This window comes from Paramisgurnus dabryanus, chromosome 2 (assembly GCF_030506205.2).
Source record: "Paramisgurnus dabryanus chromosome 2, PD_genome_1.1, whole genome shotgun sequence".
Lineage (NCBI taxonomy): Eukaryota > Metazoa > Chordata > Actinopteri > Cypriniformes > Cobitidae > Paramisgurnus > Paramisgurnus dabryanus.
In genome coordinates, this window is record NC_133338.1 from 31,974,568 (window position 1) to 31,999,216 (window position 24,649).

A 24,649-nucleotide genomic window follows, 5' to 3' on the forward strand; every position below is an offset into this window, starting at 1 on the left:
ACTCAACAGTTCTTTAACAGTCAACCCAAACAGTTTATTTGATTATTAGACTTTTAATATATAATCCCAGTTGAATCATTTACAATCTGTTTAGAACAAATTATTGGTTTATGTCCTATTGCAAAAGCTATCTGTTTCACAGACTCTGTTGGGTGGTCTTCAGAGGGCAACATAAAACAATGGATCAATTTCTCCATCTAATGCTAACCTTTACTGAATTCACAGAAAGAGAGAGAAGGAGAAACTTCCATGGTATATAAAGTGCAACGCAAAACTGACCCGGGGGCATTGTGTGTAATAGCATTGAAGCAGAATGGCCTCCGAATAACTAGCTCATGGTACATCTGGCAAAAAAAGAAGAAAAAACTGAACGCAAACACAGGAAGCAGAATGCTATGGAGATACAAAACAACTCTGTCAATCTGTGCTCAGCAAAACATACAACCTTTGTAGTTTATAATCAAAGTCAGCGTTTGTCAAAAAAAAAAAACAACAACACACAAACAACAAGATAAACAAAGTTTGTGTTGCTCCAAACAAAACAAAAATATAAATATGTGAACAGACAAAGCACTGATTTCTATGTGTACTGGAAAGGGCTTTATTATTATAATGTGCATATTTTTATATATACTCACAATCAAAAGTACATATTTGTATTTATACACATTTTGTAAGCATTGCTCAGAAATGCCAGAGCTGCTCCGTTTACATTCATGTGGCTACGTCACCCCCGATTACACAGAATAATACATTTCTGAATACTTACCGACATCACACAGCATGATATAACAGTAGACACTTTATGTTTAAAATGGTTTACATTCACATTTTATAAAGATTTGATACATACAATATTAGATATATAACAAAAGAATATATTTGAATCTCTTTATATTCCATAATCCACATATTGTACGTTGTTTGCGTCCAACCAGTGACCATGGGTTAAATACATTTTTTTTGTTTCGTTTATTTGAAAGGATTCTTCACAAATAAATAAAACACAAACTAACAAAGATGCCATAATAGGGGTTAATTTTGGCACTTAAAAATGTTAGCGAAACATTCCTTTAAACAAGAACCCCACTGTGCGTCATGTCAGCACATAAGTCAGAAGGATCATTGATCTTGACAGGTACTTGAAATTATGAGACATAATGTGTTAGGTGAACTAGAAGACGGACACACACAAAACTCATAAAACTTGTACAAACAGACCACACTGTAATGGATCTGTACCACAAAAAGCTCAGTTATTAAACTGCAGTTGTCAGTGTATTGCAAAGAAATTTTGACATTTTCATTAAATAACTTTATCACTAGAAAGTAAAAACTTATAATATGTCAAATAGAAATTAAATGAAACCCCCTTTGGGGTGAAGCTTTACACATTCATCTAAACTTCCCCAGTTTTAATATACAGAGTTCTGTGTTTGATTCACTGATTTTAAATCAGTAATAAAATGATCTAATAAGATAAGATAATAACACGAATGAGGCATAAAAGTTTTTGACATGTAATATTATTTACTCTCGAATGATACTGTGGCTTATTTGTCCTGTAGTAACATTTGCTAGTGTAATAACTGTTTCTCAGACCCAAGGCCATAACTCACCAAAGCTTAATGTTGATCCACTAAGCAGACTTACTGTACAAAACAAAGAAAGAAACAAATCCCTTTAACCTTATATTGAAATAATAGCGGATGAGCTCTTAAGCTCATTGGAATCAGCCTCAGTTTATTTTCAAACTATAAAGTTCCCTTGGCATTAGATAGTTGAGGCTCTCTGCTCAACGTTATGTGTCCCTGCACTCTCTACTTAAGGATGAGTGGCTAAATGACAGGAGGTTTAGGACTAGATAAGGCACTGACACAGTGGTGTATGTCTGCTTTGTAAGGTGTGTCAGAAAAGGAAAGATGTGCTCCAGATAAATCCTGGTGGACTCTTGATGAAAGCCAGCTGTACAACCAAACCTTTCTTGGAAAACAAGGTAGAACCCACAGCTGGATTTCAAAACATATCAATGACTTACGCTCAAAGCTTGCTGTATCAAGCGAGAGATCTCGGATATCAAGGGCGTTTCCATTTTTTAGTGTGTGTTACCTAACCTTCAACAGCTCCCTCAATGAAATATAGTGTTGGTTATCATGTCACGTCCACTTATGCGTCCACATGTCTCGTCTACACAAGATAATATAATATTTAATTTTTAAGGTATAACATAATTTAAAAAATCATAAAAGTGGAAAATACCTGGATTATTTAAAAAATGTTTTTTGAAAAGTTTGAGGTTTTCCAAAGGTGTGAGATCAACTTGTAGTGTATGGTTAAAAAAATACAAGTGCAACATTAATTTTGGCCTACAATATAGGTCGAGTCAACCACCGAACACAAATGGAGCAGTCTGGACAGTACAGTGTGTTGTTGAGAAAAGCCCAAATCCAACTTCATTCTGTCCTTTCCTTAGAGGACCCTTTTCATACAATAAGAAACCTTTCTCTTTCACACACCATATCTTCTACAGCATTCAAGTAGCATTTTTGAAGATTTCCCACCGGGCTCCCTCCCATCAGATGGCTAACCAATGTTTTAGCTGAAAAACAAGATATATGTACAGTACTTGATTGTGGTTATCATACATTGATATATAACAGATATGAAGAGTTCAGATGCAACTAAATGCCTCTGCCATTAAAATAAATAAATAATAATAATTTTGATGATCAACTTTATTAATTCACATGCCACAGCAAGCTCTCCGCACACAATCATAAATAGTATAAAAAATACGAAATTACAATACACTTACAACAGTTTGAACACAATGACTTAAGCAACTACATTATACACACCGCACCACACTGGTTTAGTTTCGATAATAATACAAATAATAATAATAATAATAAGTATTCCGATACATTCAGAAATACTGCTTTGTTGGCAGAATCCGTTAAACAGCCCAACGTTTTTTCAGCAAAGTCTTCTAAGCGTACGGAAGAAGAACTGAATAAACTCCGGAGCACATCACAGTGCAAGAGTTTTTTACCAAATACATTAGGACAAGGGTTCTTAAACTTTTCCGGTGTGCGCCCCCTCCCCTTGTGTATGGTGCATCCTTTCATGGCCCCCCACAGAAAATTTATGACATTAAATATTCTAAAACTTAAAATTTGAATTAAACAAAACATATTAAATTATACAATTGGTTAGTAGCCTTATTTAATTTATCATAAATTCTGTGTAATTAATGTATTTTATAAAATGTCATTAAACTGGGGCCCCCCTGGCACCATCTCAGGGCCCTCAGTTTGAGAACCGCTGCATTAGGATACTGAGTAAATTTTGAGCCTTTTACACAGGCACAGTGAATGACTGGAGACTTTTTTAGAAGTCGAGATTTTTGTGTACTTAGAGGGTTTTGCAGCGAATTACATATTTTTTAAATACCACTGAAATGACTACAGTGACATTTGAGAAAATAAGGCATTTCAATTACTAACTAATAACCTTTTCATTGTCATTAAAGTGAAACATGCCAGACTCAATTAAGAGGGTTTTGCATCTGAGCTCTTCATATTTAGGCAAATATACAATAGCAATATTTGTAATGGCACTTTAACACTGTGCACGGGTCTTACCTTGAACTGCCTGACATTGCCCTCGGTCACCATGTGATGTTCATGTTCTGGAGTAATGCAGTATGCTATCCTCTACAATTACAAAAATAATGTCAAACAAAAAGCATAAACAAGTAGCAATAATGAACCACAGATCCAAACAAAACTTAACCATCTGCTAGGAAACAGATAACAATAGGAAATGTGACGTATTTTCCAAGTGTTAGATGACCGCTGAAAGCATTTAAGAGACAATGGTGCTTGTGGAAAACATGAGTATGTCTGAGAACCGAGCTAGACGTCTGTAGCATGTTTGTGACTCTTGTAAGTGACGCATATACACTCATAAACACTCATACATGCATAAACATTGTAACGTAAAGCATTCCTGAAATGCTAGGACCGTACAACAAAAAGATATGGAACGCTATAGTTTAAAGAAGAAGACATAATTCATTTTTGTCGCTTACCTCCTTTAAAGTGCCTGGCATACTAAGGATCTTGTAGATGGCGTAAAGGGGTACAAACAGCATGGAGGACAAAGCTATGGACCAGCCAACCACATTAGACCAGTATGGGAAAGTGTACTCATCATATTTCAAATCGCTTGAGGTAACGATGCTGGCGATCACCACCAACTGCACACAAATTCACCGTTAAGAAATACAGAAACACCACTTACAAAGCGCTTCGCTATTTAGCAGTATAGAAACTGCTTGGTGTTGTTTTGGTCAATTGCTAATAGTCTGAATAATCTTTGGCGTCATATTTACGTTTATATGGTAGTGTTACTCTTCCATTTCACTCACCAGTAGAAAGACTGGACTGATGAACTTCCAACAAACCCTCCAGTAGATTCCTGGTTTAAAGCCCATCATGCGTTCGATATCCTCACTAAATCTGTCAACGCCTAAGGGACATACATGCAAAGAAAATTAGAAGCATCTGGACTTACACCGAGACCCTCCTCTGAATAGTGGCTTCTCTTGTTACAATATCAGCAGTGATCTGAACATGATTTGAACGCTCTGTACTGTACTCTTGAGACAGAACTGTATTTGAAAGTTATGTAATATATCTGAAAGAGATTTGAGAAGTTTTGGAAATCAGGAAGCAAGACAATGGGTTGCAAATGCGATAATCTTGCAATTTGATAGTTTTAAGGCTTTCCCTCTACTGACATAAAAAGAGATGATTTTTAAATTCATGGGTTAGTTTTTGAACTTCCTCATTTATTTTGTAGATAAATGACATACCTGGATTATAGAATAAACACCAGTACATTAAAGCCTTTGGACCATCACTTTAACCCATTTAAGGCCACATTTTTCTCAGACATGAAAATATTCAGTAGTAACCTATTGAAATAATTAATATTAATTTATTATATTAGTATACATAAAATTAGTTTGATACATTTTTTTGTGAAAAATTGTGTTTTAGGTTGTCACCGTTTTTACTAGCAGATGTGATACTGAATTAATGGTAAAACTTTACTATAAGGTTGTATATACATCAGTAAATGTATTAGCTGACATGAACTAACAATGAACAATAGTTTTTGAACATTTATTAATCCTTGTTAATGTTGTTAATGCCAATACAGTTGTTCATTTAAGTTCACTGTGCATTAAAGGTGCAGTGTGTAGATTTTAGCGGCATTTAGCTGTGAGATTGTGAATTGCAACCAACAGCTCAGTCCATCGTTCACCGAAACGCTTTGAGAAGCTACAGTAGCTGCCACAGGACAAACATGTTGTTGTTTAAAACAAAATACAGTAGTGCCAAAACGTAGTTTGTATATTTAGGGCTACCGTAAAAACATGGCGGCACAAAATGGCGACGTCCATGTTAGGGGACCCCCGGTGTATTTAGATAAAAATGTCTCATTCTTAGGTAATAAACACATAGCAGTTCATTTTGTAAGGTCTTTATACACCGCTGATAATATAGTTATGTAGATTATATTGCATTTCTGTCAAGAGATCCTTATAAAAGTTACACACTGCACCTTTAACTAATGTTAACCGTTACAACATATTTCTGCAGTCGTCACATTTCTTATATCTCAGACCAATTATTAATTAAACTCACATTCTAGTGCTACTATTATACACCAAAACCTTATACAACACAACAGGGATCTGAGATAATACTGAGTGAATGATATTATAGATAAAAATACTTTTACTGTATTCCAAACAAACGATAAATGTATTTAAAAACTGTAACATTGTTGTAACATTTATCATAAATTTGTTATATTAGTGCAACCAGTATTAAAAAATCAATAATGTTCCACTAAAACTGAAAAAATAAATAAAAAATAAATAAATAAATAAATATATACTGAAAAAATAAATAAAAAATAAATAAATAAATAAATATATATATATATATATATATAACACTCTTAGAACGAATGTTAGAACGAAAAACAACCTTTTCTCATGATACAAACAGGAAGTAAACTCCTCTGATCATGTGACAATTTGCACTATCCATGAGACACTGTACATATTTAACCCCTAATTAGACCCTTTATAATTTCTATATTTGCAGGAAATGGACTAAAACAACAATCAGTGACATTTTTTAGAGCTGTATAAATGTAAACCTTCTTTATGGCCACTATTGTGGCCAGTGAGATTAAATTTAATCCTTCAAGTCCATGCTTCACCACAGTTTTTACGATTTTTAAGTTTTTAAGAAGATTTACCACAGCTCTTGATGTTAAAAAGTCCTCCCTCTTTTTATGTCTAAAATAACTGAGACTACACGTCTTGTTCTGTACTAATAATTTGAATACTGTGGAGATGCAGTAAATGCTTAATGTTTTGGTCAGTAGCCATTAAGCCATCTGCTCTTGAATTCTTTTAAATGGTCCTCTGAATGGTTAAGGCAGTGTTATTTAGAGACATGCATTATAATGCATTAAAAAGTTGAGTCTTAATGTAAATCATTATAGTTTGCAATACGTGACATGTTCCTGTTATATGTGCTATACCTATGCACTCTAATATAAGAAGATGAATGGCATAAAGACTTAAATCTAATCGTGTGTGTGTGTCATAAGGTCGGAGAAACCTAAATGAACATGTAAATGTTTAAAAGTTACAGTTTACACAAAAGAAACATGATATTATTACATCACATATAACTATGATTTGGGTTGAACCCATGTTGTTAGTTCCATATTTTTGTTGTTTATACCCATGTATGTTAATGATTGTGACATAATGACACATTTAGCATCCACTCACCATAGAACCATGACACTCCAATAGCTTCAATCAGCACCCCAAACAAAATGGATGTCCCTGCTGCATACTTATCCAATAGGGTCAGCACATAAATTCCTCCCTGTTGTGACCCATAAACAACAAAAGAAGATAACAAATAGTAATATGAGGGATTGCACTAAATTAAAAATAATCAAAACATTTGTGACATGAAAATAAACATTATTATGATTAAATCTTTGGTGTCCACAGAGTACGTATGTGAAGTTCTAGTTCAAAATACCATATAGAGCATTTATTATAACATGTTAAAATTGCCTCTTTGTAGGTATGCAAATGAGCTGATCTCTGCACTAAATGGCAGTGCGGTGTTAGTGCATATTAAAGGGCAGTATTATCCCCTTCTGACATCATAAGGGGAGACCAATTTACCAAAACTAAGTTACTGGGTTGTTCTTTTCACATGTAGAAGCACTAGTAGGGACCCACTTAAAGCACTTAACTCTTTCCCCACCATTGACGAGATATCTCGTCAATCAAGAGAAAACGCTTCCCCGCTAATGACGAGTTTTTCCGTCTTTCCGCAATACCGCCCTTCCGCAACTTTTTAAACCCGGAAGTATTGCCCTATGGCAAGCTGCTGCATGTCCGTGTCTGTTTTAAAGATCGCTCTGAATGGGATCTCTATGAAAAGTCCGTCACAAAAATGTAATTTTTTCTCTGCTTTTTGCTCAAAATGTGGTGTTTTTGCAGAAACCTACCCATATTCAAAAGCTGATTACAAAAGAACTACTGAAGGTAGGATGAAACGTTGTTTTTTTTTGTTTGAAAGCAGAGGGTCTGTTCTTTCATTTGGTATATTGAATGTTTATATATTTGAAGAAGAACATTTTCTGGAAGACATTAAACTTTGGTGAAAATCATGAAAAACGCTGGCGCTGGCTGGCAACTTTTTTTAAAAACGCTGGCGGTGAAAGAGTTAAGCATGGAAAAAATCAGATTTTCATGATATGTCTTTTAAATGAACACAGGTAATATTGATGAAGTATCAACCTTGAATGAAAAGCAAAAGATTACTTTCGTTGTGAAAACTATTAACAGTAACAATCACTTGGTACTGTTCGAACAACACTTACATTAGTGACACAAAAGAGCGCTACCAGGAACGTCCCAAACGCTGTCGCGAATGTGAAGAACTTTCTGTTCCTCTTGAGAATTTTGAAGTCATCTGAGAGTCCAGTGATTACTGCCTCCATGCCGCCCATCTAAACAGGATAATACATCAGTAGTGTATTTTTACCTACCTTATTTTGACAGTAGAAACTAGTTACTTATAAATAAAAGACAGTGGCAGAATTTACAGTATTTGTACTTACAGCGCTGTCAATCCCAAGAGTCAGAAGCATGATGAAAAAGACTATTGCAAAGAATGTAGATCCAGGTAGAGTTGAAATGGCTTCTGGGTAAATAATAAATACCAGACCAGCTCCTGGACACAGACATGCACAATCACTACACAGATTAGCAGAAGGCCACTGATACACTGAGCAGATTTAAGAGTTATAAAGCTGTGGAAGCTACAGACCTTCAGTGGCCACATCCTTTATATCGACGCCATGCCGATGAGCCATATAGCCCAATACTGAGAAGATGGCAAACCCTGAGAAGAAACTGGTAATGCAATTTATAGTGCTGGTCAGGAGAGCATCCCTGCAAAAGACCACAGGAAATATATTGCAGGTTATGATTTGCAGGATCTAACATAAATAATTTAAAGTAAAACTGTGTATTATAACAGATCTCCTTTAGTTAGCATCCCTGCTCTTTATTGAAACTCCATCAAAAATGTTGAGGGTTTGCAATAGCCAACATTTAATCACCAGTTTACACAAAGACAGTAATCATTTTGACCCAGATTCATTTATCTTTTACTGTGAAGAAGCATGTGAATCTGAACAGCTGAATAGGTTAAAACACAGCTGAATATTGTGCACTAGTATTTTGAATGTAAAATGTGAACATGACTATCGTAAGTAGACATTACCATTTGTTTGATGTATTTTTTTGTTTTCTAATCCATGGCCCTAGGTTCAGCTAAATGAGCATATAGTGATGTGAAATCAATATTGCCTCATTAATATTAAGCAAGCACTTTTACAAGGGATCATTTGAAATTACTTTGAATTAATAAATGAATCAATCTGTATCTTTCACAACACTGCCCTCACTTTACTTCATGCATTTTATTCACAAGCATTTCCTGACCAATTCAACTGTTTTGGGGGTATTGTGATATATACAAGACAGAATGGAATATTCGACAAACGTAATGCTTATACCGTGTTCCCAATTCTAAACCCAATGGTTCACCTCAGTTCATTTCTGCAACACTTCTAAAAGTCTTATGATATCAGTGGGCCTTATTCATACTTTAAAGCTGAACAAATTTGTGTAAACTTTTCATGAATCCGTTTGTATGTATTTTTTCCTTTTATCGTAAGAATGCTTGACCATAATTTATGAATAAGGTCCCGTGTGCTGGATGAGGTTAAATGCTGGGCAAGTCTCCATACTTGCTATCTGCTACATTAGTGGTTCTCTTTTGGGTGTGCGACCCCTCCCACCCTTGTGAAGGGTGCATCCCTTCAAAAAATTCATGACATAGCAATCTCAAACTTAGTTTTTTTTAAACATAGTTTTTTCTAATGTTTAATTAATGTATTTAAAAAAGTCATAAAACAATCTCACGCCTCCCAGTTTGAGAACAACTGAGCTACAGAGAAACATGACTTGGATCTGACATTTTTACAGACTGCTATTATAACCACTGGGAATTACAAGGTGACTGCCACCTGCTGGTCCCATCAACAGATCTTCCAAAATTGAATCTCTAGAAACAGCATACTTGTTTTCCCATAAGAACTCCAATCCATAACAACCATAGCCACAGTGTCTTACCACCTGTCAGTGTTTAGCTGCCGTGTGACATTACTTTGAAGATGCAGCAAAACTCATTACATGCTCTTAACTGAAATGCACACATTAAAACCTATTCGTGGTGACATGGATCTTCTTTAACCCACACCCTTGCTGAGGTAGAACAGGGCATTTGTGTAATAACCGATATGTTATTAGGAAACGCTTACCATGTGTATAAAAGATCTGTCTTACCTGTAGCAGTTATTGTCAAATTTATTGTAGCTAGCGAAGGCGATGAGGACTCCAAACCCAGCTCCTAGAGAGTAGAAAATCTGAGTAGCTGCATCAATCCATACCTGCACCAAACAAAAATCAGTAACAATCTGTCTCTTAAAAAAAAGAGAAGTACATCTTTGTCATTTACCCATCAACATACCTGTGGGTTATTAAGCATCTTCAAGTCAATTCTGAGATATTCCCTAATTCCATTCGCTGCACCAGGGAGAGTGATGCCTCGAATCAGCAACACCAGCAATACTACATAGGGCATAGTAGCTGTGATGTACACCACCTGAACACACACAAACACAACGGTTTGAATATACATCAGAGTGTGGATATTGAAGGTTATTACACAGCACTCTGGGATGCTTGATTCTGAATGGTCAGTGGCGACTCTCTGGATGTTTGTTATTCCCAGACACCTGAAACTGATAACATAACCTCATGGGTACTGCAAGACAGATGCAGTTTAATACTAATAAATAAATTCAATATAAATATGACAAGCTCAGATGCAAAAGCTGCCAAACGTGCTCAAAAATGAGAAAAAGATAATAACCAAATACTCTTGGAACGTATTTTACGTTCATCAAATACTTTTGCTTCAAATCCGCTAAATCAGGCTATTCGGAAATACTGGTTTGTAGGGAAAATCCATTAAAAGTCTTATAAAATGCTAATTTACAAGAAAACATGTCAGGGGCACTTGCAAATGAGCTCTTCATATGCATAATTTTTTACATTAATGAGATTTTATTTAAAAATGAATAAACCAAATGCATGTTCACCATATTTGAACTTTACATTCGTTTAAATATGTCTTGGAATAAAGTCACGAGGAAATGTTTTTTTCACTGGAGTTTGAATTTCTTACAAATTCACCCTGACTTATCATTGACAGAATGACCTAAAACAAACATCGTTTGGTGGTTCTGCACCTTTCCCGATGATTTGACTCCCTTCCACAAGCTGAAGTAGAGGATGAAGAGAACCACAGCGAGGCAGAGGGTGAGTTCCCAGCGAGGAAGACCCAGGTCCTGGATGCCTCGACTCTCGTGGATGTGCAGCACACCACGCCTTGAGGGGAGAAACGGTCAGTGTGGTTAAAACATTCTCTGTTCCCAGTCTGAAATAGAGATTTTGCGGTGACAGCAACATTTTTGGTTTATCTTTCACTTTAAATTAAAGTGTGTTGCATTTTGCGCACTTTTATCTGGAGTTAGATAACATTCCTTCTGGAGAAAGGCTCTCCAGGCAATTGTAAAGGAACAGTCCATCTGGGATTCTTTTAAGTGTCTTTCTTATCAAATTATGGAGGTCTTATCAATGAGGCCCCTACAAACAATCATAATTATTTAACTGTTAAAAATAACTTTTAAGAGGTAACTTTGTCTATCTACTATCTAACGGTCTGCAGGTGCACAGAACGTCTTAGGTAATAAGATTATAAACTTGTTTTATGTGGTACTGCTGCCCAAAAAAAAAAATGCTGGGGTTATTTTCAACCCAGCGTTGGGTTAATATTGGGCAGAACACACTAATGGGTTAAAATGACCCAATACTGGATTGTTTAAACCCAACTGCAGGGTAACTTTTAACCCGTCAGTGTGTTCTGTCCAATATTTACACACATTTTTTAGAGTGTGTACATTTGATTTCTGGGAGCTTGGTGGAGAAACTTTTCCAAGGCCAACTGCTTTCCTGTGATGCAAAGCAAAGGTTTTACAAGCTAGAGCACAATTGTAGCCTGGGAAAACCCAGACAACTTCCGGCAAATTTAGATTTGTTCTGAAAGTAGTCTGGCAAAGCGGCCATTCAAGCCCATTTCTAATGCCGAGAAATCGCGGCACCAGTCAGAAACGTTGGAGTGGGCTTTACACGATGACGGTAAAAGCAGATTTTGTACATTACACAGATGGATGCCGCTGTGAAACATCACTCGTTCGAATCTGCTATCGCATCTGTTTTAAGCGATTTAAACTTTTTCTTTTCATTAAAACCCGAGCAAAGAACAACACTCGAAGCATTCATATCTAAAAAAGATGTTACCGCTGTCTTACCGACTGGATTCGTCAAAAGTCTGATATACCAGCTTGCAACTTTGATGGCTAAACGAATGGGTTTTAGCAAGAGTGGCAAGCCCTCTGGTGCATACATCATCCCCCTCATCGCACTGATTGGTTTTAGGTCTATCCAATTGCGCCCAGAGGCATTTGAGCGAGGTCCGTTGGTGACGCCCCTTAGGAAAGATTTGTCTATGAAGCTTTGCCAGACCATAACTCAGTTACTACTAAGTCAAAAAAAAGGTATAGGTCCCTAGCTTTCACTGGGACAATATCCTTTCAAAAAGTAAAAGGGCAACAGTGGCTCAGTGGTTCATGTAGGTTGTCTACAAACTGGAATGTTGGTGGTTCAATCCCCGACTCCACCAAGTGTCAAGGTGCCCTTGAGCGAGATACCTAACCCCAGCCACTCCTGACAAGCTGGATGGCGCCTTGCATGGCGGACACCGGCGCCGATGTATGGATGGGTGAATGTGAAGCTAATTGTAAAGTGCTTTGGATGGCCATGGGTCTATGAAAGCACTATATAAATGCAGTCCATTTACCATTTTTGCACCTACTGTAAAGATATTCTTATTAGTACCTCAAAGATACATACTTGTACCATGGAGTGCAAGTAAGTACCTCAGAGGTACATGTTGGTACCAAATGTACACATATTTGCTACATATTAGGATCTTTTTAAATGTTACTGTCCCAGTGACAGCCTGGGGCCAGTTTGACAATTTTTTACCATTTCTAAGCTAACACACACATTACTATCCAGAAATATTCAATACAGAGCTTATGTGGTCGAATATGTTCGAACAGCCACAAACCACTGCCTACTCTTCGTCTAATGATCTTATCGAGCACAATATTTTAACTTAGCACATGACTATTAGCGTGAACACGCAGGGTACATGGCAATCTTAAGGCTTTCATTGATAAAACTGAAGCAGCTCCTCAGCCTCTTTTTTTTTTGTTTTTAGTTTGTGAGCATGTGAAAGTTGCAGAGTTTATTTCATTAATTGCTCTGAAATATCAGAGAAAGCTCTTACATATACACATACAAAACTCTGTGCATCATGTTTACTAACAACACAGACTCTGACTTTATTCTGGAATTATTTTGCATCAGTTCAAACCCTTAATTTCTCCAGCTCACGTTTAAACAGTAGAGGGAATTGCTCACAGACCACCCCCTAAGTAATCAGGACAGAAGTGTCTGAAAGTGGACACAAGAGACGGATTAAAATACCAGGTGTAAACATGAATGTGTCTCTCTCGTTCACTTGGGATCCGATCCAAAACGCATCTTAATACCGGGTTTAAACAGCCGCAAAGACAAATAAATTTGGCTAGAGCCTGCCTTTTTGCCAATGCGTTAGGTCTCCTGGTCAAATGCTATGTCATCTAATTATTATTTATGACCATGTGTGGAAAATAACTAAAGCGGCATGAAATATTCACCCTGATTTACATCAAATGCAGGATATGTACTCATTTCTTGGAAGTCATGTTTCTTGGAGTCATGTTATTTTAGTCTACCATCAGTCTCCCAAGTCATATATTTAAAAGTCTTGACCTTTAAAGGAAAAGTTTAAACGTTTAGTTTAAGGATTTGATAAATAATCTTTTATTATTAGCGGAGAATCTTTTAACACAGAATTTTGTCTAGGATAACTCTGCCTACAGAAACTTGTCTTGTTATTGTAGAACATTCTTAACCACTTTTATGCGCTTTATATGTTATGGTTATGGTCACTCTTATTTTATGGCTGTGAATGTACTGTAGTTTCTCTTGCACGCAAACACACACACACACACTGTGCTTGTCACTTCAAATGATTTGCCAAATAATAAATTACCCATAAAGCCCTATGTCTTCCCCAGGTTCTGGCCTCCCAAGAGGGATGACCAATGTTTCTAGCAATTTATGGCTGCATAAAGGAAAAAAGTATGAATTATGATGGAAATGTTAGGTTTCTCAGCAGTGACGAATAGCTAGGTTCTGTCTTTCCACAAAATATTGTATCTGTATACGCCCCCTAAAAAGAGTCTCTGTAGAATGAAACCTAAATAATTCCAGTGCCGCACCTCCCAGTGAGGTTCAAAGAGCAGAAACAGTAAAGGCCATTGTTCTTAAATTATAAACAAGCCCCTAAAGTACAACCAGAGCTTTGGTGTAATCATTCTTTCCGAGCAGTATAATACTGTTCTCTTTGAAAAACCATGAATTCTTGCTTTAGTGATGTTGACATACTGTACAAGGGACACTTTCTAGATTTATAAAGCAGAATTCATCCATCTCTGCTTGCTTAAAGACCCAAACGTGTCATGCTAAATGAGTCGTATTTTAAATTCATCACGTAATCTCCCATATGTACGTTTTTCTGTGTAATATGTCATAGCTCATTTAGATGACAATGACAATAAAGGACCTGGACTGATTTCATCTCCAGCTATGATGTCTATATATGGGGAAAACTGCATCCCAGCTTTAAAGCATGAAAGAGGTTAAGCCAGGCGTCTCGGGAATCCGTCAAAAAACTAATTCTGTCCTGCAGATAAACAAGAGATAAATGGGTGATGAAACCATCATTGCTCAGCTAATGAAGAATAGGAAAACCAGACAGACCCCTGGGCCTTAGGGATGGGAGAGGGTCCAATCCCAGACCAGTGGTTCCGGTTGTTTGACATCTCCGATTTGCGTCATTATTACCAATAACCCGCTGGGATCTGCCGACCTGCTTGTCCTGCTACAGCTTGACCTTTAATCCACTCTCTGTGTTTTTTTTCTGTCAGGAGCTGTGGTCGCCAATCCTGGTCCTGGAGGGCCGGTGTCTCTGCAGAGTTTAGATCCAACCCTAATCAAACACACATAATAAAGCGCCTTAATTATCTGCTTCAGGTGTGTTTGATTAGGGTTGAAGCTAAACTCTGCAGAGACACCGGCCCTCCAGGACCAGGATTGGTGACCAGTGGTCAGGAGAATAAATAATATCATAAACAAGCTTACTTACACTTTATGTTACATAGTGCATTTCTTTACTAATCTTTCACTTTGCAGACGATAGTTTTAATAACAGATTATAGTGAGATTATGACACTGTAATGTAATAAAATCACTGGAAAAGAAGACCCAACTACTTACAATCTACAGACAGAACAGTGGCATGCTTAAAGGAAAACACCACCGTTTTTCAATATTTTTACTATGTTTTAGTTTTATTAATACTAGGGGTGTCACGATTCTCCAAATTCTCGATTCGATTACATTTTCGATTCTGATGCCACGATTCGATTCTCGGTTTTTAAATAATTTTTTAATTCGAAGTTCGAGGTTGTGACATAATTTTGATCGATTTCGATTTAAAATCGATCAAGCCTCAGCCAAGTAAGAAAAAGTAACGCAAAAGTAACTTAAAAAGTAACGTAAGTATTACTTACCATGAAAAGTTACTAAGCAATGCAATTAGTTACTTTTTTGGGGAGTAACTTATTATTGTAATGCATTACTTTAACTCTTTCCCCGCCATTGACGAGATATCTCGTCAATTAAGAGAAAACGCTTCCCCGCCAATGACGAGATTTTCCGTCTTTCCGCAATACCGCTATTATCCACCAGGTGGCGCCCTTCCACAACTTTTTAAAACCGGAGGTATTGCCCTATGGCAAGCGGCTGCATGTCCGTGTCTGTTTTAAAGATCGCTCTGAATCGGATCTCTATGAAAAGTCCGTCACAAAAATGGAATTATCTCTGCTTTTTGCTCAAAATATGGTGTTTTTGCAAAAACCTACCCATATTCAAAAGCTGATTGCAAAAGAACCACTAAAGGTAGGATGAAACAGTTTTTTTTTTGAAAGCAGAGGGTCTGTTCTTTCATTTGGTATATTGTATGTTTATATATTTAAAGAAGAACATTTTCTGGAAGGCATTAAACTTTGGTGAAAATCATGACAAACGCTGGCGCTGGCTGGCAACTTTTTTTAAAAACGCTGGCGGTGAAAGAGTTAAAAAGTAACTTTCCCCAACACTGGTCAGGAGTGATGATGTTACTGCAAGCCAAGGTCAAAGTGCTGCAAACTAAGGTTGTTTTCACATATGTTGGTGCGCACCGTAGTGCGGCCTCGGAGCGCACCAAAATACATTGTATCATTTTTCAGTTAGTGCGGTCCGTGTTCACATATATATATTTTTTACTTTACTCGAAATGTCGCACCGTACACCATGTGACAACGGTCAGCGCTGTCATTGGTCTCTGACAGCTCTTACCGTCTCATGACCACCCCCACGTTTCCACGACAACCAGCTTGACAGGGAGAGCGCAGCTATCAAGATGTGGAGATAAACGATGCACGTCTTTGCGAAGTTTCTTTGTTTTAACGCGAAATTGCGTAGCTGTTCTATTAAAGCCTTTCTCACGGAGCCGTTTGCTAAAAGCCCATAATGTCACTATTTGTGTGTGGAGGACAGCTATGCATTTATAAAATCATCAGCTCAAACGTAAAGGAGACAGCGAATCTCTATGCAACGGACCAGGATTGGCTTGTTTGTTGTTAACCCACAATATAACACCCGGCTCACGTCACAACGAAAGCCCAGTGGCTCAAACATGTGGAGAACTTCCTGTATTTGGTTCGGCCCGGGGTCCAGCAGTGTTCACACCACAGGTGGGTCGCCCCAGAGTTCGGCAACAGCCGCTCCGAGACCACCTGTTTAGGGCGGTCTCGGAGCGGTCGTTTAGTGCGCACCCGAGTGCGGCTGTTGTGTTCACACTGACCCAAACGCACCGTACTCGGAGCGACACGTCATTTGGGTCGACCTAAACAGTGTATATGTGAAAACACCCTAAGTGCTCTTATGCCAAAAACATGGCTTCTAAGTTCATCCATGTTTGGATCCTAAGGAATGAATGGGGCTGGGCTAAATGCTAACACATTTACGATGTGGTGTGCAAAGATGAAGTGCACACATTGAAAAAAGATAGGAATGTATTAATTTGTCTAAGTTGAGGTAAGAACATAGCAAAATATTGAAAAACAGTGGTGTTTTCTTTTAAAAGCATGATGGTGACATGCAGTTGAAAAAGTTTAGACTTTATAAAACTAGGAAGATTGAGGGAGAAATTACTTTTATGGTTTCCATTTGTTTATTCTGATAGCTTTATCCAGTCCCATGTTTTTATATATAATCAGAAATAATATAGATTAATCGGATTTATCTTTCTACCCACCAAATTTCATACACTTCTGCTTTCTAAGTCTTTCTGACAGGACAGTTGTGAATGCAGCCCTCTCTAATGAAATACTTGCATTAATTTGGCGAGTATCTTGGCAAACGTTCCCTCAAGAGCTCTTCATTCATCTGAAGTCCTGTCTTTGCCAAACTACACCCTAATACCAACGATTTCAACATATTCTCAGCTATGTACTCACAGCCAAACAAAAGACCCTAAAGAGGTGTCTGTAGGGTCTCATCACAGCTTTCTTTTGGACCATATTTGAGTTGTTTTCGTAAAAGATTACAAAATGTCTGATAAAATCACACATTAGGGGTTGTTCTGGCTGGCACAAGAAAGTGCAGGGTTGATTTATTGAAGTCTGTTGACGTGTTAAAAACAAATAACATTTTATAAGATTGCAGCCTTTTATATCACATTATTAAACATACAGTACAGTAGTATGGACTAGGTAGCTGCTGAGCATGGAAACTTGCTAATAACATAATGTACTCTATTAACTTACCAATGACCCATTTAAAGGTTTAGTATTATTTCCTTGCTGTTTATTGAAGGATTCTTATTTAAAGATGCCATAAATATGTATTGTTAAAATCTCTTCCAAATAATAAAATTTTATCTCTCAAAATCCAATTGTCTTGTTTTTATGACATCAGTGTAGTGTTAAATCTGAGACTGTGTGTGATTTAACAAGATTTCAGTAATGATGGGATAATTCGATTTAGGACACCCGCCGTGTAAAACAATACAACAGCGCAGTAACTGTTCATTATTCTCAACAAACAGTGATGGACTCAGACTTGTCAAGACTGGCAGAGACAGTGTTGTGAAAGGATATGTGGGTGACGCACAAACTCAGAACATATGCTTTGTTGAGCTTGTCATATTACTTGGTTTTTGCTTTTGTCTGGTTGTCGTTGGCTTTCGAGAATAGTGTAGCATGAATATTCATGTGAGCCCGATAAACCTGGTGCGCTCTATTAGGGGCCTGATTGAGGTACAGCGCTGACAGCTGCTGGTTCAACATCTCTTCCTCTGATTGGTCCACGGCTCTCCCTGTCATTTTTAGCTATTCTGGGCAGCACACTGGTTAATCTAATATGCAGTGTATGGCACACCTGCAGAGTGTGTGAGTATGTTGTATGTGTGACAGTAATGAATGTTCTCTAGTGCCCTGTGTGCCATCCCAGGATTACTGGTGGCCGAAGACTATTATAATAGAGCGACACGATGGAGGAAGAGTGGAGGAAATGACAGCTTTCCACATCCCCTCACACACAGAAGACAGCTGGGAAAACGACACTTCAAAGCATTGCTCGATAGGAAAGTGGTCTGAAAGAGGGGAAACGAAGAGGAGAGGGAGAAAGTGAGAGAAGCAGACAGTGAGAACAAGACCGACAGATAGTACAAGAGTTAGTGCGAGAGAGAAACATAGCAAGGAAAGAAGCTTGGATGTATTTTAAAAAGACAGACAACCACACTAGAAAGCATAGCCAAAAACAGATTCTTATTTTGGTATTCAAACCTTTTCATTTTATTTATTATAAATATATAATAATATTTTTATACTAATTTCAAGGAACCGCAGTACTGGGAAACTGTTCAAACAAGTTAGAACTGTAATTTATGATTTAGCAACAGCATGTAATTACGTATTTCTGTATTTTGCTTAAACATATTATATTTATCTGTATGGCACTCTGTCTCGCGTGTTGAATGTTTTTACTGGTAAGTGTTAAAGTCCCATTATGAAACTTCCTTTTGTTTGTAGTTTTTACTAGCAGTCTTTCAACATCTATGTTTGGCTTGGCAAGCCTGTTGCCCAGAGTTTACGTTTTTCTTTTTAATGAAAATTAAGAGTTTCCTTGAATCTTTAAAAGCACCATTTTACCCCAAATCCTTAACTTGTGTGAGATTTAAGCAACAACTCAAGTAATTAGACTTAAACTGTCTGTACTAAACAACCTTTTTACTTAAGAAATATCAATACCAATATTTGGTGACGTGTCTCTCTGATTTTTATTTTTCCTGACTGTAAACAATTCAGCAAAGATATCAAGGTTTTTCATTGTTCCAGGCATTCCGCTGGTTTGTACTACAACGAGGAGCCCAATTTTCACTGAAACAAGGAAAAGGATTGCTTTTCTTTGAAGTGCAAACGGATGCCTTCTTTCAGTCAACATCAAAAGCTAAGGAACTGAGTGTTTTACATAGCCCTGTATGGCATTGTAGATTGTAGGCAGAGGTTTTGCATTCCTGTTTTAGTTATATTGACCTAAATTTTGTTAAGCAAGTATTCACGTCCAACAAGCAGATCTTTGTGTCTGTGTTTCACGCCAGAGCACTAACAGGCATGAACAAACTTGAATAATTTTAAATGAAGGAGATCTTGTTTTTTTGGAGTTATTGTTTTAATAAACAGATTTTGTTTTACATCACAAACTGCATTTCGATGTTACTAACTAACTAAAATCCATATTGCTGCCACTGCTCTGATACTTATGGATCTAATGCATTACACTGTAAGGGTTTGTAAAGTTTTTTGGAGCTTCACGTATTTAGAGTCCTGCACTTGTTAGGTTTTTTCCAAAGCGTCTAAAGTTTGCTAATTATCTGTCAATTCTCGCTTGTGAAAGAAATCACGCGTGTGCATTTTTGTTTATGACAAGATCATAAGGAGCGTGTGATGCGCTGTTCTGTCATGCTGGTGAATGATCTCAGCTTCAGCGCGGATAGCAACTTCTGGTTGTGATAACACGCGCATCCTCACTATGGCATGCACCTTACGGCATTGTTTCTGCCTATTGTTCATACAGACTGCTTTCCGTGAATGTTACTACAATGTAACTAGTTCCACTTTACGGGACGTACTTTCTCTTTGCCAATTTTATAAAAAATTCTGGGAACAAAGTGCTGTGTGAATGGGGTATTAGTTTTATATTCTCATGCTAAACATAGGGAACGTTTCAAAAAACCAGTTGGATGTTTGAGACAAATTGAGATTGACATTTTTGTGACAAATACTCTTCGATAGGGTTTTATTGACAACTGAATCTGTTACGTCACAACTTGCGGAGGTGCAGTGTAAGTCCTTGTATGGGCACTTCTCACCAAAAGCGCCAACGAGAGCAAACACTTCCATCATTATGAAAGTTGTGGGCATAGGACTTGGTTCAGATAGATTTATTTTTTAGCTCACAAAATCAATGTCACCAAAGAAGTGTGTTTTTATTTGTGAGGGAAACCTTGTTCAGCTTCCCATAGAATCCATAATTTTCAGAGGAAGAAACGAGTTATGGAAGAGTGTTAGTTTGTTCCCAGTATTTCGGTGACAAATGTTTTATAAAAAAGGCCCAGTTCGACCCTGGATTTGCAGATCATTTAAAACTACTGGGAACGGTTCCCGCGATAAAAGTCCTGGTCATGAGTCGGAAACGCAGGCGATAAGTAAAACTGTATCAAATGTCTGTTTTGCTGGCAATCAGCACATAAGACAGGGGTCTCAATTTGACCAAACAAAAGACTCTTTGGAGATATGAAGGATGCAAAACTATTCTATAGGTACCCAAGATTACCATGAGTTTGTCAGAAACTGTGTGTTATGGGACCTTTAACAAATGTCCAAAACATATCCTAACAGAGCAAAAGCCATGTTTCAAATGTGTTTTTCTACCATACACACAAAAAACTACATCTACAAGAACAGATTTCATAAGCTGACAGCCGACAGACAGACACACACACACACACACACACACACACACACACACACACACACACACACACACACACACACACACACACACACACACACACACACACACACACACACACACACAAAGGCTTACATATCCAAAAGTGTGCAAACGTCCCATGCTTTCTGCTACCCCTACAAAACACTACCTGAACAATGTAATGTTTTATATCCAAAAAGTGGCTATAAAACTATGTCACACAATTGTGCACGAAAATGATAATATTAATGCTAATGCTAATTTCTCAGACATTTCTGAAGATAAACTGGAGCAAGAATTTACGTAAGAATGTAATTTCAAGGGACTTACTCGTAGAACTCAGCTGCAGGTGTGTTCTTGTATTTGGCGTAGGTTGTCCCGTTCCCCAAAAAGGTGCCATTAATGCGTTCTGGGTTTGTGCAGTTAGGGCTGTTCCACGAGTTGCCACATTTGAGCCAGGGTAGCTCATTCGTCAATGAGGCATATAAGTAATAAAGTGACCAAGCTATGATGACATTGTAGTAAAAGCCCACATACAAAGCTATGATGATCACAGTGTAGCCAACACCTGAGGAGGAAAGCAGCATGCATCATATATTACAGTATAATATTATCAAACACTTCATCTGTTTTAAGACCTGTTGGCTGTGATATGAAGTTAATAAAGTTACTGTATGCTTTGTGTGTAAATTTACATTGAACGTATGGCATGCGTTACATGCTACATTGTTTCTCTGTAACGTTTTTGTCACTTTAATTAGACATGTATAGATTTTCATCCTACCTTTAAATATAGGGCAGATTTTCCAAACAGTAGCTGCCCCCTCTCTATTATACTGACCCAGGGCAAGTTCCATGTAAAACAGTGGCATCCCAGCAATAAACAGGAACAGAATGTATGGGATCAAAAAGGCACCTGCATGGGGACACATTATATCCTTTTACAAAATGAATAAATGTGGAGTTTACAATATCACAGATCTTTACAACTTCACTTTATTTTGCATGAAAGTTTCTTTCAGAAAATTCTTCATGGTGTAAAAGTAGGTGTAAAGTAAAATGATGTTGTAGGAAACCTGTTACTTTTTAAAAAAACTGTCTGAATCTTTTAAAGATTGATCAACCTTGTGCCACTTTTAGCCAAAGTGTTTTAAGTGTCACCTGTCTTCAAAATGAATTTGCTGGAAATCTACCCTTATGTAATCCATTCCATACATAGCCTAATACATATTAATATGTCTGTTTACATTGCTCTAGCCAGTTGTTTTTCATTATATAAACTGACAATCCTATTGGTTTTTTATATATATCAGGTAAATTTGTTGTTGTTTCTTTAGTAAAATGGTAGGTGACAACCACCACTGACTAAAATGTGTTTAAGTATTTATACATATTTACATAAAAAAGTTGTTTCTGTGATAGACATAAACACATTTCTGTTACAAAAATCTCTGTGACAACTACATTGAGCAACTCATAATTGTTTAACTATGAAACTGTTAAACAATAGCTTAGAAGTTAACTACATTCATGACACTAGTACAAAATGTTGGAATCACAGGTTTGAACTGTCCTTCTCAAACTGTTATGACCCTTGCAAACAAAAGTTATTTTTCAGTTCTCAGTAACGACCCCCTAATATATATGATGTTCTTTTAATGGTTGTATAACGTGACCACTGTAATGCAGTGACCCTCAGAAATAAATCAATGGAGCATGTCATGGAAAAGTGATCCTACCTCCACCGTTTTTGTAACACAGGTAGGGGAACCTCCACACATTTGCCAGGTCCACGGCAAAGCCTATGACAGAAAGCAGAAAGTCCAGTTTCTTGCCCCACTCCTCCCTGTCCTCATTATCCGCAGATCCGGAGGTGCAGTCGCGGGAGCTCGGAGATGCCACGATAGAGGAGTTCGTGTACTGGACCCCGTTCTGCTCCTTCAACAGGATCAGCTCCACTTCCTTTTTCTCCACGTTAAACTGTTTCAACGGGGCCAAAACGGACAGGTTGTTTTCCGGCACGACCTGGATGTTCATCTTTGCGCCCTTGCTCTTTCGTGGCCCCGAGGATGTGGAGTAAGTGAGGTGCGCGCCGCTCGCACTGACGATGATGATGCTGATGATGATGCTGTGGTGATGATGATAAATAGAAAACGCTACAGCAGCAGTAAGATGGAGATTTCATTAGCTGTTAGAGAAAATGAGTAAAAGTTTATTGCTGTAATATCGCATGACGAGAGAGCACAGCATCTTTATAGCCAATCAATAAAATGCACTAAAAAAGCGTAACACTGTTAATAACCGAACTTGCGCCAAACGGTTTGCAACCTACTGTATGCGCAAAGGCATTTTTATTTCTCCAAACAAGAAAGAAAACTTTTAGATGACAATCCCTCGATTCATTTCCCTACAAGCAAGTAGCTACAAGGAATAACTATATCTGAGTGAAGTGAAGTTGCTTCCCTTTCAGCGCGTAAATGTGTAATAGTAAAGAGGAGTGTGTAGCCTACTTGTCAATCTGAAGGGTCCCTCCATAATCCGTCCCACCCGCTCGCTTCCGAAAATGAGAGCCCGCCGCTCCGCATACAAGTTTTACTCTCCCCTCCCTACAAGCCAGAGGCTATAAATTGTGAGCATTTAAAACAACACGGAGTTTATCCACGTGATTGTTTCTATATGAACATCATCCTCTTCATGTTTATATTTTCCCCTCCGCCCCCTGAGCGTGCGCTCTTCATCCAAACACTGTGCGCACCACCGCTGGATTCACCACCTTAATTGCGTCTTTTAACATTCAGTCGGAAAAGTTTTCTCAAATATAAATCCTTAACAAATAGATCAGCCACCGACCCGTATTATATGCGACAGATATGTAGGCTTTAGAGCTTAGTTGTTTCTGTAGCTCAGCTGGTGGAGCTGAGGTAGTTACGCAAAGGGAGCGGTTCGATGCTCAGGAAACACGCATGTTAAAAAAGTGCGCGGATAAACGCGTCTGCATAAATATGTAGATTATTTAGCTACAAGACATTTTAGAGTTTTGAAGCCAAACACAAGACGAATTGAATTATGTTAATTTACGTGTGGAAGTTTGTAATAGGTTAAATTACAAATCAGAAACATACATTTTTACAATTACGTTAAATCTGTCTCCCACCAGTAAAGTCTGTTTTTATTTCCTCTTGCCTGTTTCTTTTCTCTTCTTCATAGATTCAATTAGTTGTTTTCTTAGAAGCAGTAAAAGCATTGTGTTCCATGTGTAATCCAATTCCACACCCGCTTTAGCCAAAGGCGACGATTTCTATTAGATATGGGCGATCAGTTCATCCCATTAAAGTCAATGAATGTCCCCTTAAAGCTCTCCAGCGGTTCTTTTATGAAACCTTTACAGGCCTGTTTTTGTGCAGTTTTGTACATATTCTGGTCTAGATTAGATAACAAAAGTAAGAAATAGGGTTTTAGAGTCTGATTTATGCGTTCATTAACACATTCTTCTTTCAAAGAAGCTGGAATCTCTATTTTCTATTTCAGGGTGATGCCAGACATATTGGAGAGGATGATGAT

The 24,649-nt window shown here is 37.6% G+C and overlaps 1 protein-coding gene across 3 annotated transcripts; it reads right to left on the bottom strand.

Moving 5' to 3' along the window:
* Positions 1-49: 49 nt before the first annotated feature.
* On the bottom strand, positions 50-24,021 carry slc6a2 (solute carrier family 6 member 2). 3 transcript variants are annotated; one of them, XM_065267730.2, is made up of 15 exons: positions 23,599-24,021; positions 22,828-23,216; positions 21,873-22,004; positions 21,419-21,656; positions 11,005-11,143; positions 10,221-10,355; positions 10,037-10,140; positions 8,451-8,575; positions 8,242-8,354; positions 8,002-8,130; positions 6,887-6,986; positions 4,433-4,533; positions 4,094-4,261; positions 3,645-3,716; positions 50-2,599 (listed from the first exon to the last, which is right to left on the bottom strand). In XM_065267730.2, the coding sequence occupies exons 2-15, from the start codon at positions 23,123-23,125 to the stop codon at positions 2,576-2,578; spliced, it is 1,878 nt and encodes a 625-aa protein (XP_065123802.1). In that variant the 5' UTR covers positions 23,126-23,216; positions 23,599-24,021; the 3' UTR covers positions 50-2,575. The 3 variants fall into 3 exon arrangements, with proteins under 3 accessions (XP_065123802.1, XP_065123800.1, XP_065123801.1); XM_065267728.2 differs by having other exon boundaries at positions 22,828-23,276; XM_065267729.2 differs by lacking the exon at positions 23,599-24,021 and adding an exon at positions 23,421-23,536 and having other exon boundaries at positions 22,828-23,276.
* Positions 24,022-24,649: the final 628 nt, after the last annotated feature.

Excerpts from the sequence above, each read along its gene's own strand:
- slc6a2 (XM_065267730.2), bottom strand. The coding sequence starts at position 23,125 with ATGAACATCCAGGTCGTGCCGGAAAACAACCTGTCCGTTTTGGCCCCG. Across the intron at positions 8,576-10,036 it reads TTTGACAATAACTGCTACAG|GGATGCTCTCCTGACCAGCA; the intron begins GTAAGACAGATC and ends GGTCTTTTGCAG. Across the intron at positions 8,355-8,450 it reads AAAGGATGTGGCCACTGAAG|GAGCTGGTCTGGTATTTATT; the intron begins GTCTGTAGCTTC and ends GTCTGTGTCCAG.